Raw genomic sequence first — 12509 nt, 5'->3', positions numbered from 1 at the left:
TCTGCAAAAAAGCTGCAAGGATACCTTGCACAGAATCGCCACGTTGTTCTGATCATTTTACTGGGAATCCATATGGATACCCCACACAGAATCGCCACGCTGGTAATTTTGTTGGGAATCCATAATGGCATTTTATTGACATGTCTGAATGCCCAAATTGCTAGGTTTAGCAAATGGAGTCTATAGGAGATAGTCTTCATGTAATTCAAAGCTTTGTGAATAATGGGTCCCAGACAGCATTATGTCTATCATCAGAAGGGCTAACACAAGACTGGGGTTCCTGTATAACATTTTCAGTCCCCTTCTCAGCACAGGTCTAGCTGGTTTCAGTGTTTCAGCTTGGTTCAAAAGAATAAATATCCCTTACAAACGACATTAGAACATTAGTGTATGTTTTAGACAGCAGAAAAAAAGAAACAACATAAACAGAAAAGAAACAATTTAATAAAAAGGATAACATCCAGTATTGCAGTTTAAACACAAACACAAATGTGGTATGAAATTAAATATTCAAAAATAAAACAGTGCAGATGATGTAACTATAAATAAATACTGTATATGTGCAGTGAGTATTGGGCAGTAGGCACAGGCTGAAGCAAGTCCCCCATCCCCTAATAAACTCAATAACAAACGTACAGGCAGAAATGCATCAGGCAGTTTGGTGAGGTCTCTTGCTTGTACATTAGAGAATGTTTAGCTTACAGCACAGTGAAAGTAGGACTGAGGGAAAACAAACAGGATTCATATCAGTGCTCTAATGACAGTAATCATTTTAAACACAAAAAAAAAGCTTAAAATTAGTATAACCGCATATTTATAAAGCCACAGCATTAAAAATAACGCTGCCTTCCCCTTTGCACATAAATTCAGTAAGTAAAAACTCTGGCGCCCATGTGTGTGGCAGAATTATGCTTTAATATGTAAAAATGTTGTCTCTTGTTGGAGGTGACAAAGTCAAGTGAGTCAGTGAATGGCAAAAAAAAACGACACTAAAGCTGGTCATTCATGGCTGCCAATTCAGCCCCCAAGTCAGTAACTTTCTAACAAAGTATGGGGTCCTCCTGACAGCCTACCAGAACTGGCCATAACATAGCTAGGTTTGAAAAGTTTTGGCGCACTGATGTGGCCCACATCCATTGGGTTTGCCTAGGCCCTAGGATCCAATCATTAGAGCCAATTCGGCCCAGCACAAGATCTGCTTGTTTGGCAACTTCACCATACAAGTAAATGTGTTTGCGTATGGCCAGCTGTAGAAAGGTTGCATAGAAACGGACACAGTTAGTAATAGTGCCTAAGCTACGCCAGTTTCTTATGCCATTTTACTCACTACGACAGTGTCTGGACAAGTTTTCTACACATGGTTATTGCCAGAGCTTCACAGCTGTATAACTGTCAGATATTACATTGCACACAGCAATCAGCGGTGTAAATAGCAGTGCTGGAAATGGTATTTGTGCACTGGTTTTGACACAACCTTTATAAATATGGCCTTACTTATCATCTGGAATTAACATTAGGATTGCAGATGCATTGCTAGGTGCTAGAGACTTGGTCAGCAATCTAACTCTTCATGACTTCAACTCCCAGCATCTCTAGCTAGTTTTTACTGGAAATGTCATTAAGATCTTTGAAAAGGATAGTCTATGGTGGATAGAAATGTATCTACTGTACACCTAATAAATGCTGCTGAATCAGCAATGCACCTTTTACAGGACAGTAAACATTGAAAATAATGTAAACACCTTCCATCTAGAACCAGATTCTAGAGCCCAGTCTTCAGAAGATAGATGTCTGAACTTCTTTCTTGAACATGCCCTCAAGGTTTAGATCTTTAGACATGAGATCTTCTTCTAAATCTTCTAGTGCCCACTGGTGATCCGTCAGTTCAAGAGCTTCCCACTCCGTCTGAGGAAAATTATTAACATATCCTGGTTTTAAACTGGGTTTGGATTACAGCACTGAAGTCAGCAATATAGTTGGCGAGTCTAAGCAATGCACAGGTCCATCAAGGTCCTTCTATGTTGTTTTGGAGGAAAACAAATCACGCACCTTGCCCCACTATAATAAATTAGGCCCTTACAAGTGGACTTCCTACATGCGCACCATACTACGACTATTATTTGGATGTCTCCAGCTCCATATTATATAACTAACCCCTATATATAATAAAAGGCACTAAGTTTGCTCATGTGCAGTAACCTATAGTAATCAATAAGATGTCTGCCTTCAAATAGGTGACTAGTAAATGCTACCTGTCGATTGGTTTGATTACTGCATTTGAGCAAACATAGGGGCTGATTTACTAATTCACGAATCCGAATCCCGAATGGGAAAAAAATCGCATTGGAAACGACTTTTTCGTATTTTTTCGCCGCCGTTGCAACTTTTTCGTGAATTGTCGCAACTTTTTTGTTGCCATTAGGACTTGCAAATTGTCGCAACTTTTTCGTAGCCGTTACGACTTGCGCGAATTATTGCGACTTTTTCGTAGCCGTTACTACTTGCGCGGATTGTCGTGACTTTTTCGTTGCTATTATGACTTGCGCAAATAGTCGTGACTTTTTCGTAGCTGTTACGACTTGCGCGGATTGTCGCGACTTTTTCGTAGCCGTTACGACTTGCGCGAATTGTTGCGACTTTTTCGTATTGAGTGCTAGTAAACGCCGGGCAAACCTTTCCGATTTTCCGATGGCTATGAAAAAGTTGCGACAATTCATGCAAGTCGTAACAGCTACGAAAAAACCGAAATACCGATCATTACAAAAAAACGCATTCGGATGCTTTCGATCTGTTCGTGGATTAGTAAATCGGCCCCATAGTGTCTTTTATTACACAACCCCCTTAATGTTTAAAACCTACTGCAGGTTTTGTTATACTCACATCACTCAATCAATATTTTGGTATTAACAGTGCTTTAGAAATTCTAATATAACCAGCTTTCCAATGAGGCCCAGGTTAAAAACAGCTCTGTTTCATACCTTAAAAGCCTTGTTGGTGTCTGCTGGCATTGCCATGGCTGCCCCGGTCATCTGTTCCTGCATCACTCGCGACTGATCTGCAGCTGGAAGTCAAAAGCATAAAAAATAAATAAAAATCAATACTCAATAACAGTTACCATGATCTAAAAAGCTTTTAATTCAGTATCTTTTTAGTGATTTCCTCAACCTAAAAATATTTATACAGTACTAGAATGTACAAATCAGGAAACTGCATTATTTTCAGTAAACAGGTGAAGCCCAAAATTGAAGATGGAAGTAGGCTGTTAATTAAAGGAATACTGTCATGGGAAAAGTTTTTTTCAAAGCACATCAGTTAATAGAGCATCTCTAGCAGAATCCTGCATTGGAATCTGTTTTTAAAACCACAAACAGAGTTTTTTTTTATAATTCATTATGACATTTCTAGCCATATTCTTCATTTCCCAGAGTGCCACAGCCATGTGACCTGTGCTCTGATAAACTTCAGTCACACTTTACTGCTGCGCTGTAAGTAGGAGTGATATTCCCCCCAATCCCAGCAGCCGAGGCTATGTTACTCTACGCTACATGAAAAAAAAATTTTGTGCAAACAAACCATGCATCCAGAAGAGAAAATGGATTGAAACAAATTTTTTAAATGCAAAATAGAAGCAAAATAACTTTATTATATTACCGTTATCCTGTCCCAGAATCAGCGAATAAATGCTTCTCAGCCCAAATACATTTAGGAAGTACCAGGAAGCTGAACTTACCCTGCAAAGCAAACAGACAACTTACAGCAAAACAGGCCTGGATTACAGTCAATTCATATCAGCCACTACTGTACAGAGACAGATACAAATGATATTTCTCCTTGCTTTTCTTTATTCCTTAAGGGACTATATACATTCTTAATTTTCCTCTTTTTATACATCTAATAGAAAGAAGGTACATTAATAATCATTTCCTCGGTTTGACGTCCCAAACTTTTATGAAGGTGTTACTGACTGGTTGCCATTTCATACCACCATAGAAACTTGCTCTCTAATGCACAGATGCTAGTGCTACATGGCAATTTTCACAGTTAATTTATGAAAGATAAAATGCAATAAGAATGGCAACCAAAAACCCAAACATCTGGTGTAACTAGCATTTATTCCATAATATAGCACACAGTGAGATTTTTAGCCTTATGAATGGAATGCAAGTGTGTAAGTGCAGGTGTGAGCACTTTCAGCCCAAACGCATTCACCGGGGCATTTATGGCTGAAACCTAACTCACATCCACTTCTGCAAAACTCAGCATCACTGTAGTAGAGGGAAGTGTAGTTAACCCTCTCCAGAAACTGCCGCAGAAACACCTAAGCACTTACTTTGCAGGTAACTGACACCCCTGCCTTTTGTGTTTTTTACATTTTTTTTAGAATCCAAATCACAAACAAGTTTGCTTTAAGTACTAGCAGCCATGTCACTGATAGTGAATTTTCCTTACGGTGAAATTATATATCCCCTAAAGTGACTACAGTCTATTGTAGGAAAGAATGTTGGTATATTATAGTGGATCCTGGTGACCCACCTTTTACAGCACGGTGATCAATTTTTGTGTCGCAACCACAGGTTAAGAAGCTAAATAATGAAATAGTTACTTGTATCAGATAGGCCAGAGTTCCCGAACCCTTTTTACCTGTGAGCCACATTCAAATGTAATAACACACGCATGAAAAAAGTTCCCAGGTGTGCCAAATAAGGACTGCGATTGGTTATATGGTAGCCTCTATGTAGACTGGCAGCCTACAGAAGGCTCTGTTTGGCAGTACACCTGGTTTTTATGCAACCAAAATGCGTCTCCAAGACTGGAATTCAAAAAAAAAAGCGCCTGCTTTTGAGGCCACGGGAAGCAACATCCAAGTGGTTGTGAGCAACATGTTGCCCCCCGAGTCATTGGTTGGGGATCACTGCATTAAGCTATACAACAACACTCAGACATAAATATGTCTTCTGAGTGCAGACGTCTCTTGTTGCCAACAATAACTTTTGACAAATGGGTGCTCAATTTCTTACCAGGAGGCATCCAGTGACAGGAGCTCTATCCCCTGCTGCAGCATTGGTTTGAAGCGCAAAGTCAAGGGAAAAGGTACCTTTGCTAAATAAACGATACAAAGACACATTTAGTAAGAACAATCACATAATTTACTCTATAACTTTAATCAAATTAGGAGCTACAGATAACATTCACAGATATATAATCAGAATCAGAATTTCAGGAATAGGAGGGCTCCTTTGATTTTACCCACTGCACACATTTTATCATTGTTAACTAACTACACAAAACTGATCAATGACTGACTATATTTGCAAATTAGTGACTGACTGACTTATTAGTGAATTATTCACTAAAGGATGAAGTCTCCATTCTACAGAATCCATGTAGCCCTATAGTAACTGTTTAGGCAGGAAACAAGGTCTGCCAGGTAACAGCTGTATTCGGATAGTTAATAATTACATATACTGTAGAATATTTTACATTACAGTAATAAGAAAAAGCCAACTCTTGTAACTTAGTTTTGATGTCTCTTTAAATGAGAAGAAAAGGTATAATATATATTACTTTTATTATTTTTATTTATTTAAAAAAAAAAAGAAAGATATAGCAGTAGTGCAGTTTCCATTGAATAGGAAAACTGGCATGGGGTCTCAGGTAAGTGATTATAGTCACTGGGGTGCCTAACATTTTGAGCCCCCGCAGCGATTATAATTACTTACCCGAGACCCCAGGCCAGTGCTTCTGTACTTCTGTAGAAGAATCACAACTCTATGCTCTTTTTCTTCCTGTATCTTTTATAGAGCCTGGTCTGGGTGCCCATTTGCTTTTCACTTCGCTGTGCATGTAAACCCAGCCTGAGCCATAGAAAAGAAGAGCACCAAGTAAGTGATTATTAGCAGTGGGAGGTAACTAACATTTAGAACCCCCCAGTGACTTTACCATGTAAACACAAAGACTTTTTTCTTACTTGTCACAAACCCAGAGAAAGTCATGTTGATCCATCCACCAATGAGGATCATAGGAAGCACGTTGGTCACATTTCCTTTCATCATGTCTGTTAACATTGTGGGATCTAAAAAGAATAAAATTGTTTTAAATAAAATTCAGTAAGTACCTCAAGTACCTAAGAGTGAGGGAACGACCAGGGCGGGCTGAGTTAGTGGCAGTGCCAGGCCAAACCTTTGATGTGCCCATGGCAGGATCCAGATCACCACGCCCCCCCCATTGCTTGTCATCCTCCATCCCACTCTCCCACTCTAACAGCACTTTGATATCCTGCGCCGGGCCAAACGGGACCCAGATCGTCACGGCCCCCTGCTCATAGCACTCCCTCCCGCTCCTCCCCCCTAACAGCACTGCGATATTCTCTCTACCAGCACTAATTAACGAGTGGTGATTGGGGGGCCAGGGGAGGAGTGGGAACTACAGACCAGACAGTAGAGCCAGAAAAGGGTTGGGGCAGAAAAGTTATGTGCTTGGCACCGCTGGGCTTTGCGCCCTAGTGCCTCTTCTGCCTACCCTTAGTTCCTGGCCCTGGTTAGTGGAGAGTTGGGCCAAGTAATATTTCATTCAGCCCAAAGTCACTTGGTAGGGTTCTGGCAATATTCAATCTAGATCTTTTTAGTTTCCATATTAACCATTTGATGTAATTGTCATATTACCATATTGCCATGTGAGCATCCTAAATCAAGCCAAATCATAAATGATGCAGTACCTGTCATTGGGGAGGGGGGCACCACCTTCCTCTTGGTCTTTTTGAAAAATCCATCTTCTGAATTATTGAAAAAGAATTTCCTCATTAGGAATGACTGGAACAGCAAAAAAATATGGGGTCAGAAAAATGGAAACGGAGCATATTTTGAGTCACTGAAAAAACATATTTTTATCTTTATATAAGGTCACATGACTGCACATGCAGAACTCATGACTTTATAAAAATAACAAATAGACATTTACGTTCACCTTTTGCTAATGTGAAGCTTTTAATGTAACTGCAATAGAAAGAAGCCTCTGTCTGACTTTTTATGTTTTCTGCAATTATGTTTCTCCGGAAGCAATGTAGCAGAAACCAGCTGATTAGCAGGCCTGGAGGAGACCTGACTTCTGCTACATTGTAAACACAGTATATAATAATATTTTATTATTAAAGACACACTCTTTAATTAAGAGAATTAAGTTAGATTCAAAATTCGACACTTTTAAGGACCTTAGTAAAAATGGAGGCCCATGAAGCAGTGAAGTCCAAATATACAAGCCGTGTCAGTTAAAAGGATCCACAAAAAATATAAACCTGGGAAAGTCCATGCAATTCAGTACAGAGTAGTTATTATGAATAGACTCATATTGCAGATCACAAGTACACTTGCCACGTACCTGTTTTGAAATGTATTTGCCATTCTCTCTAAGGACTCTGCTACGAATAAGAACCTGACTGGTAAAAAGAAAAGAGAAGGAAAATATTCATTTATTTAACTTTTCTCTATACATTTTCCCTCTGCATCTTCAAAAACTGACATGGATGTGTTTCTACACATCAGCTCCTTAGCACTTCCTCTGGGCTAACAAACTTGCAATGTTTGTGGATTATACTAATTCCGGAGGCATTGGTAAGCTACATGTGAGCGCCTCATTATAGCCAGCAAAAGGACAGAATCCAGCAGAAAAAAACTACAACTATGAAATAAACTGTTGTGCTTATTTTACATTCTCTTACTTGGCTATGATTTAAAAATGAATCTAAAGTAGATATAAGTATGCCTCCTAATTAGTTCATAAGATCGATATGCCAAGTAGATTTAAGGCTAGCAGCAGATAATTTGTCAGTGTCTCTCGCCAGTACCTGTAACTCAGCTTTGCTGTGCAGAACTTGGAAATGGCAGCTACTTTCCTAAAGCACCTGTTTAGAGCCCTCTCTGAGTTTTGTGGAGGCTGAAAAGGAAGTAAGTACCCACTTGGGTCCAGTGGACCAGTATCGGGTAAGCGATTACAATCACTGGGGGGGAAGGGGGGGGGGGGGGGCTAATATTTGGATCTTACAGCAGCCCCTTTGGCATTTGCCAGAATCCACAGATTGCCTGTCCGGGCCTGATATGGAGTACGACGTGCTTATTGGAACATACCTGTCTGACACTTGTTCCTGTGTCAGCTTTTTGTCACTCTGAAGCAGAATAGAAACATAATGTCTGATCATTCCTACAAAAAACGTTATGAATACGATGGGGAGGACGACCCAAAGTCGAATGTTGGAATCCAGCAACAGCTCTGGCTCAGCCATGTCTGCTTCAGGGCCTGTACCAACAGAAACCACTGCATGGTCACTTAAAGATAATAACAATTAATATATTGGCAATATAATAATATGATTATGCATTATAGTAAATTATATATAAATAGATAAGTGCTCACTCACTTCAGCACATTACACACAGACAGAACCAATGGCTCACTTGCTGCCAGCTTTATCCCTAAACATAGATAGCTGTTGCCTTGCTGCTCTATGCCCCCAGAGAGAGATGCTAGCCTTTATGGTAACAGTAAAGTCCACAAAGATTGTGGGATAAAGAGCTGAGCTGCCTGCATGCTGGGCATGTATGGGGATCCAGGCAAATACCTGTCCTATCCTTGCCCTACAACACTCCATGAAAATAATATCCTCTCTGCCTCCCTTCTGTTGTACAAAGCAAATGCCCCTTGGCTTATTATTGCTGGGCTGTGTAGCTTATGCCCATGTATGAGCAGCTGCCCCCCTAACAGAGGACTTTCCTATATGTATGAAACATGTTTGTGAATGTGATTGCAGCTGAAAGCAGCTCTGACTGGTAAAACAATGTAGCAGAATTCAGTCCCCCTCCGGGTATGGCAATCAGCTGGCATCTGCTATATTGTTTCAGGAGTCAGAACCAAAGAACAGAAAGGGATACACAAATAGTTCTCGCAATTACACATACGTTTAAACCACTTCTATAATATATACTAAAATTTGCTTAAAATGACATTTTGTTTCATTATGCCAAAAAGGCTTTCGGGTGAATATCCCCCAACACAAGGTGCAGTATCGCATACATGCGCTGCTATTAGAATACATAAGATACTATACCCCACCCTTCCTACAATGAATATCCGCTATGACATACACTTTCTCCCACAGGGCTGACTATCTGGGAATAGCGGCAGCGTTATTCTCTCAGTTATAAGAAATAGCAAGCGGTGGCCTTTTCTCACCTTATCCGAAAATCCGAGATGCGTAAATCCACTGAACCACTTCCCCCTCACCGACTAAGGGACCTCCACCCAGATTGGGCAGATGCTCCATATCTCTTGAGAATCATTGGCTGCTGGAGCTGTCAGTGAAGCACTACCCAATGATAAGCGTCTCAGAGCATCCCAACAACCAATGGCCAATCGCATGATTAAGGAACGGAGCCTTTGTAGAGCACCGGCTGTAACCATGGCGATGAGATCCATATGCCGGGTTCTTGGCAGCCATTTTTATGTTTGGCAAATCCCCTACTGTTAGCGGAAAGTGCTGCTGTTATTGTTGCATACGAAAGCCGAGGAACAAAGATTCTCGATGTATTTTTGAACCCCATCCACGTACACTAGAATTATGTTTTTTCATTAAATAAAGTAAACCTGGGAACCCCTAACCCTCCCGACACAAAGGGCTATGCACATTATATGGCCCCTGAATCTGACCTTAAGTGTAGGGTGAATGAGATGGTAACAGGATTGTGGCTGCTGTTTTACTTTACAGACTAGTAACAGGGGCTGAGGGATAATGCTGTGGAATGGGTCATTTTTGGTGAGCTGCAAAGTGGCCCCAGATCAAATTGTTGCACAAGGGCCCATTAACTTTTAGGCAGGGCCATTTTAATAAATGGGCAAAAAAGGGGCATTTGCCCAGGGTTCACTACCAGACTTTTTATCTGACATAAGTGATGCATCCCCATAAATGGCAGACCTCTCATTTTAATCCACTGAGGCTTAATATTTTTAAGGTCTTTATAAAAGACTGAATTTTTCACATTTTGTTATGGTTTAGAATAGAAATTCCGATGGCTGTTGGTCCATGGAGGTGACACCATACCATACTTTTGTTTAGGAAAACACAGATTACCTGCTTTATATATAAAAATGTATATATAAATATTATCACAAATTTCTTTGGGTTATGCAAAGGACCCAACATTAAGACCTTGGGTCCATTGGTACCTTAAATTGTCATTGATGGCACTGGGTACTGCATGATGGCACTACTGCCCAGCTTATTGTAGGCACCTTGCCAGCTGTAGATCCTAGTGCATGTGTAGTTTCAAGTTTATTGTCATATACAAATAACAATGAAGCATCATTACTGTAATGAAATTTTTTTGACCCGTGTTCCTCCCAACTTTACATAGACAAAAAAAAATAAATACAAATATTAAATATAATAAAAGTGTGCAATAAAGGTACAAGTATTTACAATAAAAAAATGCAATGAAATATTTGAAATTGTGCAGTGAGGATTGCAGTGCGAAGAGTCCAGTAGTTATAGGGAGTGTGTGTTGGTTTGTGCAGAATGTGGTGAAAATGAAAAAAGTCTCATAGTTTAATGCCAAGAATGTACAATCCCCAAACCAAAGTGACTAGCAGACTAGGCTTTCCATGAACACTGAAGTAAAGATGACCTAGGCTAGGGGGTTAGAAATGTAGGGGGGAAAGGGTGTTTTTGGTAACTCTGTTTCTGTTATCACTAGGAACATATCAGTGTTACTTCTACATTTGAATAATTTCTATTTTAAAGACATTTATCCTATAAGTATGTGTTTTAAAATTGCCCTGTATGTACTAAGTATGGTAGTATTGTCCACTATTCAAGACAATCTGGTTATCTTATGCCTCTAATTAGTGCAGATACAACACCGGGCAGACTAGAAAAGTGACAGGGCCCACACATTTCTTCCATTTCCCTTGTCATGTCATCTGGCCTTCAAGGAAGGTGAAAGAAATTGCAGTTCTAAGCACCTTTCCATTATACGTTAATTTACATTTACTTGGCTTTAAAGTTATTTATAAATGTAACTGCTATCGAAATCAGTGCCTTCGGCCACAAACACATTTATAAATAATTTAATACCATTACAGTGTTAGCTCACCTTTAAATTTACTTTGTAGACATTGACATTCTGAGACAATTTGCAACTGGTCTTCATTTTATATGGTTGCTAGGATCTTATTTACCCTAGCAACCAGGCAGTGGCTCGAACAAGAAATGGGAATATGAACAGTAGAGGGCTTGTATAGAAAGATAAGTAATAGAAATGGACAATAGCAATAAAATTGTAGACTCACAAAGCAATAGTTTTTGGCTGCTAGGGTCAGTGACCCCCATTTGAAAGCTGGAAAGACGCAGAAGAGAAAAGCAAAATATTCAAAAACTATAAGAATATAAAATAAAATGATGAAAATAATGAAAACGAATTGCAAAGTTGCTAGGAATAAGGAATTGTATAACATACAGAAATGTAACTAAAGGCGAACTACCCATTTAAAAATGTTAAAGAATATATACTAGAAAGCTGCTTAGAATCACATTTATTTCATTAGGCAAATCAATCAGTTTTTGGGTGGAGGACTGTAAATATTTTTCCCTAAGTCAAATGTTGAGAAGCAGAATTCCGTTGAGAGGTCCAACCAATACCAAAGCTGTGGCTCCCTATCAACTGCCAAAGTTGTCACCTGTCATAACTGGCACATTTCATGTGTTACACGGGAAAGGAGCAGCCAAACATTAACTGCTGAACTGGGTGAATTTTTTGGTTAGTAAATCTCTGGTTTATCATTTTACTTTCTCCTTTAATAAGAAAGAAGCCTAGATTAAGCTTTTTTTCTGGGGGGTTGGGGGGGTAATATTTCAATGTTTTCATATGTATATATGCCTGCTGGGCCACAACAACCCTGCGTATCTTCATTTCTTTCAGATGTTATAATGGCAACATATCAACTCTGGTCTCCATGGTCCCCACTGGATGATAATTTACAGTGGTTAAGGCAGGCAACTCCACAAAAGTTCTCCAAACACCCCTTTAGGGGAGAATGGAGCTCTGTGTACACAGCAGATGTGGAAATGCAGGCCTGCTTCCATGAGATTCACATCAATCAAGACAAGGTAATAAAGGCAGGACACAGCCCAAACTTTGCACGTCACGTAATGCATCCGAAAAACATACAGAGCAAAATTCTGAAGCCGCAGCCAGTGAGGCTAATTGGCTTGGATATAGTGCTCGGGAGAATGGTCACTAGTCAGCCTCCTAAGAGGACTGGCTCCTTCCGAGTGTCTGAAAAGTCAGCCTTCTCCAGGGTCATCATTCCGAAAAATACGTGGCCAGAAGGGCTCAAAGAAGAACAAACAGAAATAGCCATCGATATATGCAAGAAATTACTGCGATCTATTCTGCTGCTTTATGCCATCTATAAGAAATGTTCTTTTGTCTTGCAGCACTCAAAATAAAATTCTCAATAATCCA

General features: G+C 39.8%; 2 protein-coding genes across 4 annotated transcripts; one reads left to right on the top strand and one right to left on the bottom strand.

The window, feature by feature from the left end:
* Window positions 1-422: 422 nt before the first annotated feature.
* emc3 (ER membrane protein complex subunit 3) lies at window positions 423-9380 on the bottom strand. 3 transcript variants are annotated; one of them, XM_012961145.2, is made up of 9 exons: window positions 9223-9380; window positions 8121-8289; window positions 7375-7432; window positions 6716-6809; window positions 5969-6073; window positions 5019-5100; window positions 3652-3731; window positions 2979-3061; window positions 423-1905 (listed from the first exon to the last, which is right to left on the bottom strand). In XM_012961145.2, the coding sequence occupies exons 2-9, from the start codon at window positions 8273-8275 to the stop codon at window positions 1777-1779; spliced, it is 786 nt and encodes a 261-aa protein (XP_012816599.1). In that variant the 5' UTR covers window positions 8276-8289; window positions 9223-9380; the 3' UTR covers window positions 423-1776.
* Window positions 9381-11755: 2375 nt separating this feature from the next.
* fancd2os (FANCD2 opposite strand) lies at window positions 11756-12509 on the top strand. Its single transcript, NM_001097248.1, is given in 2 exon segments — window positions 11756-11801; window positions 11964-12509. A coding segment is annotated over 1 exon segment (522 nt). The 5' UTR covers window positions 11756-11801; window positions 11964-11971; the 3' UTR covers window positions 12494-12509.

Source organism: Xenopus tropicalis, chromosome 4 (genome assembly GCF_000004195.4).
Source record: "Xenopus tropicalis strain Nigerian chromosome 4, UCB_Xtro_10.0, whole genome shotgun sequence".
Classification (NCBI taxonomy): Eukaryota; Metazoa; Chordata; class Amphibia; order Anura; family Pipidae; genus Xenopus; species Xenopus tropicalis.
The sequence above is the reverse complement of the archived record's forward strand: the minus strand, read 5'-3'. Positions and strand labels throughout refer to the sequence as shown.

Bases quoted from the DNA above. Each gene is read 5' to 3' on its own strand.
- emc3 (XM_012961145.2), bottom strand. From the start codon at position 8,275: ATGGCTGAGCCAGAGCTGTTGCTGGATTCCAACATTCGACTTTGGGTC. The intron at 6,074-6,715 runs GTACTGCATCAT...TATTCTTTTTAG, and splicing joins GCCCCCCTCCCCAATGACAG to ATCCCACAATGTTAACAGAC. The intron at 3,062-3,651 runs GTAATATAATAA...TTTGACTTCCAG, and splicing joins GATTCTGGGACAGGATAACG to CTGCAGATCAGTCGCGAGTG.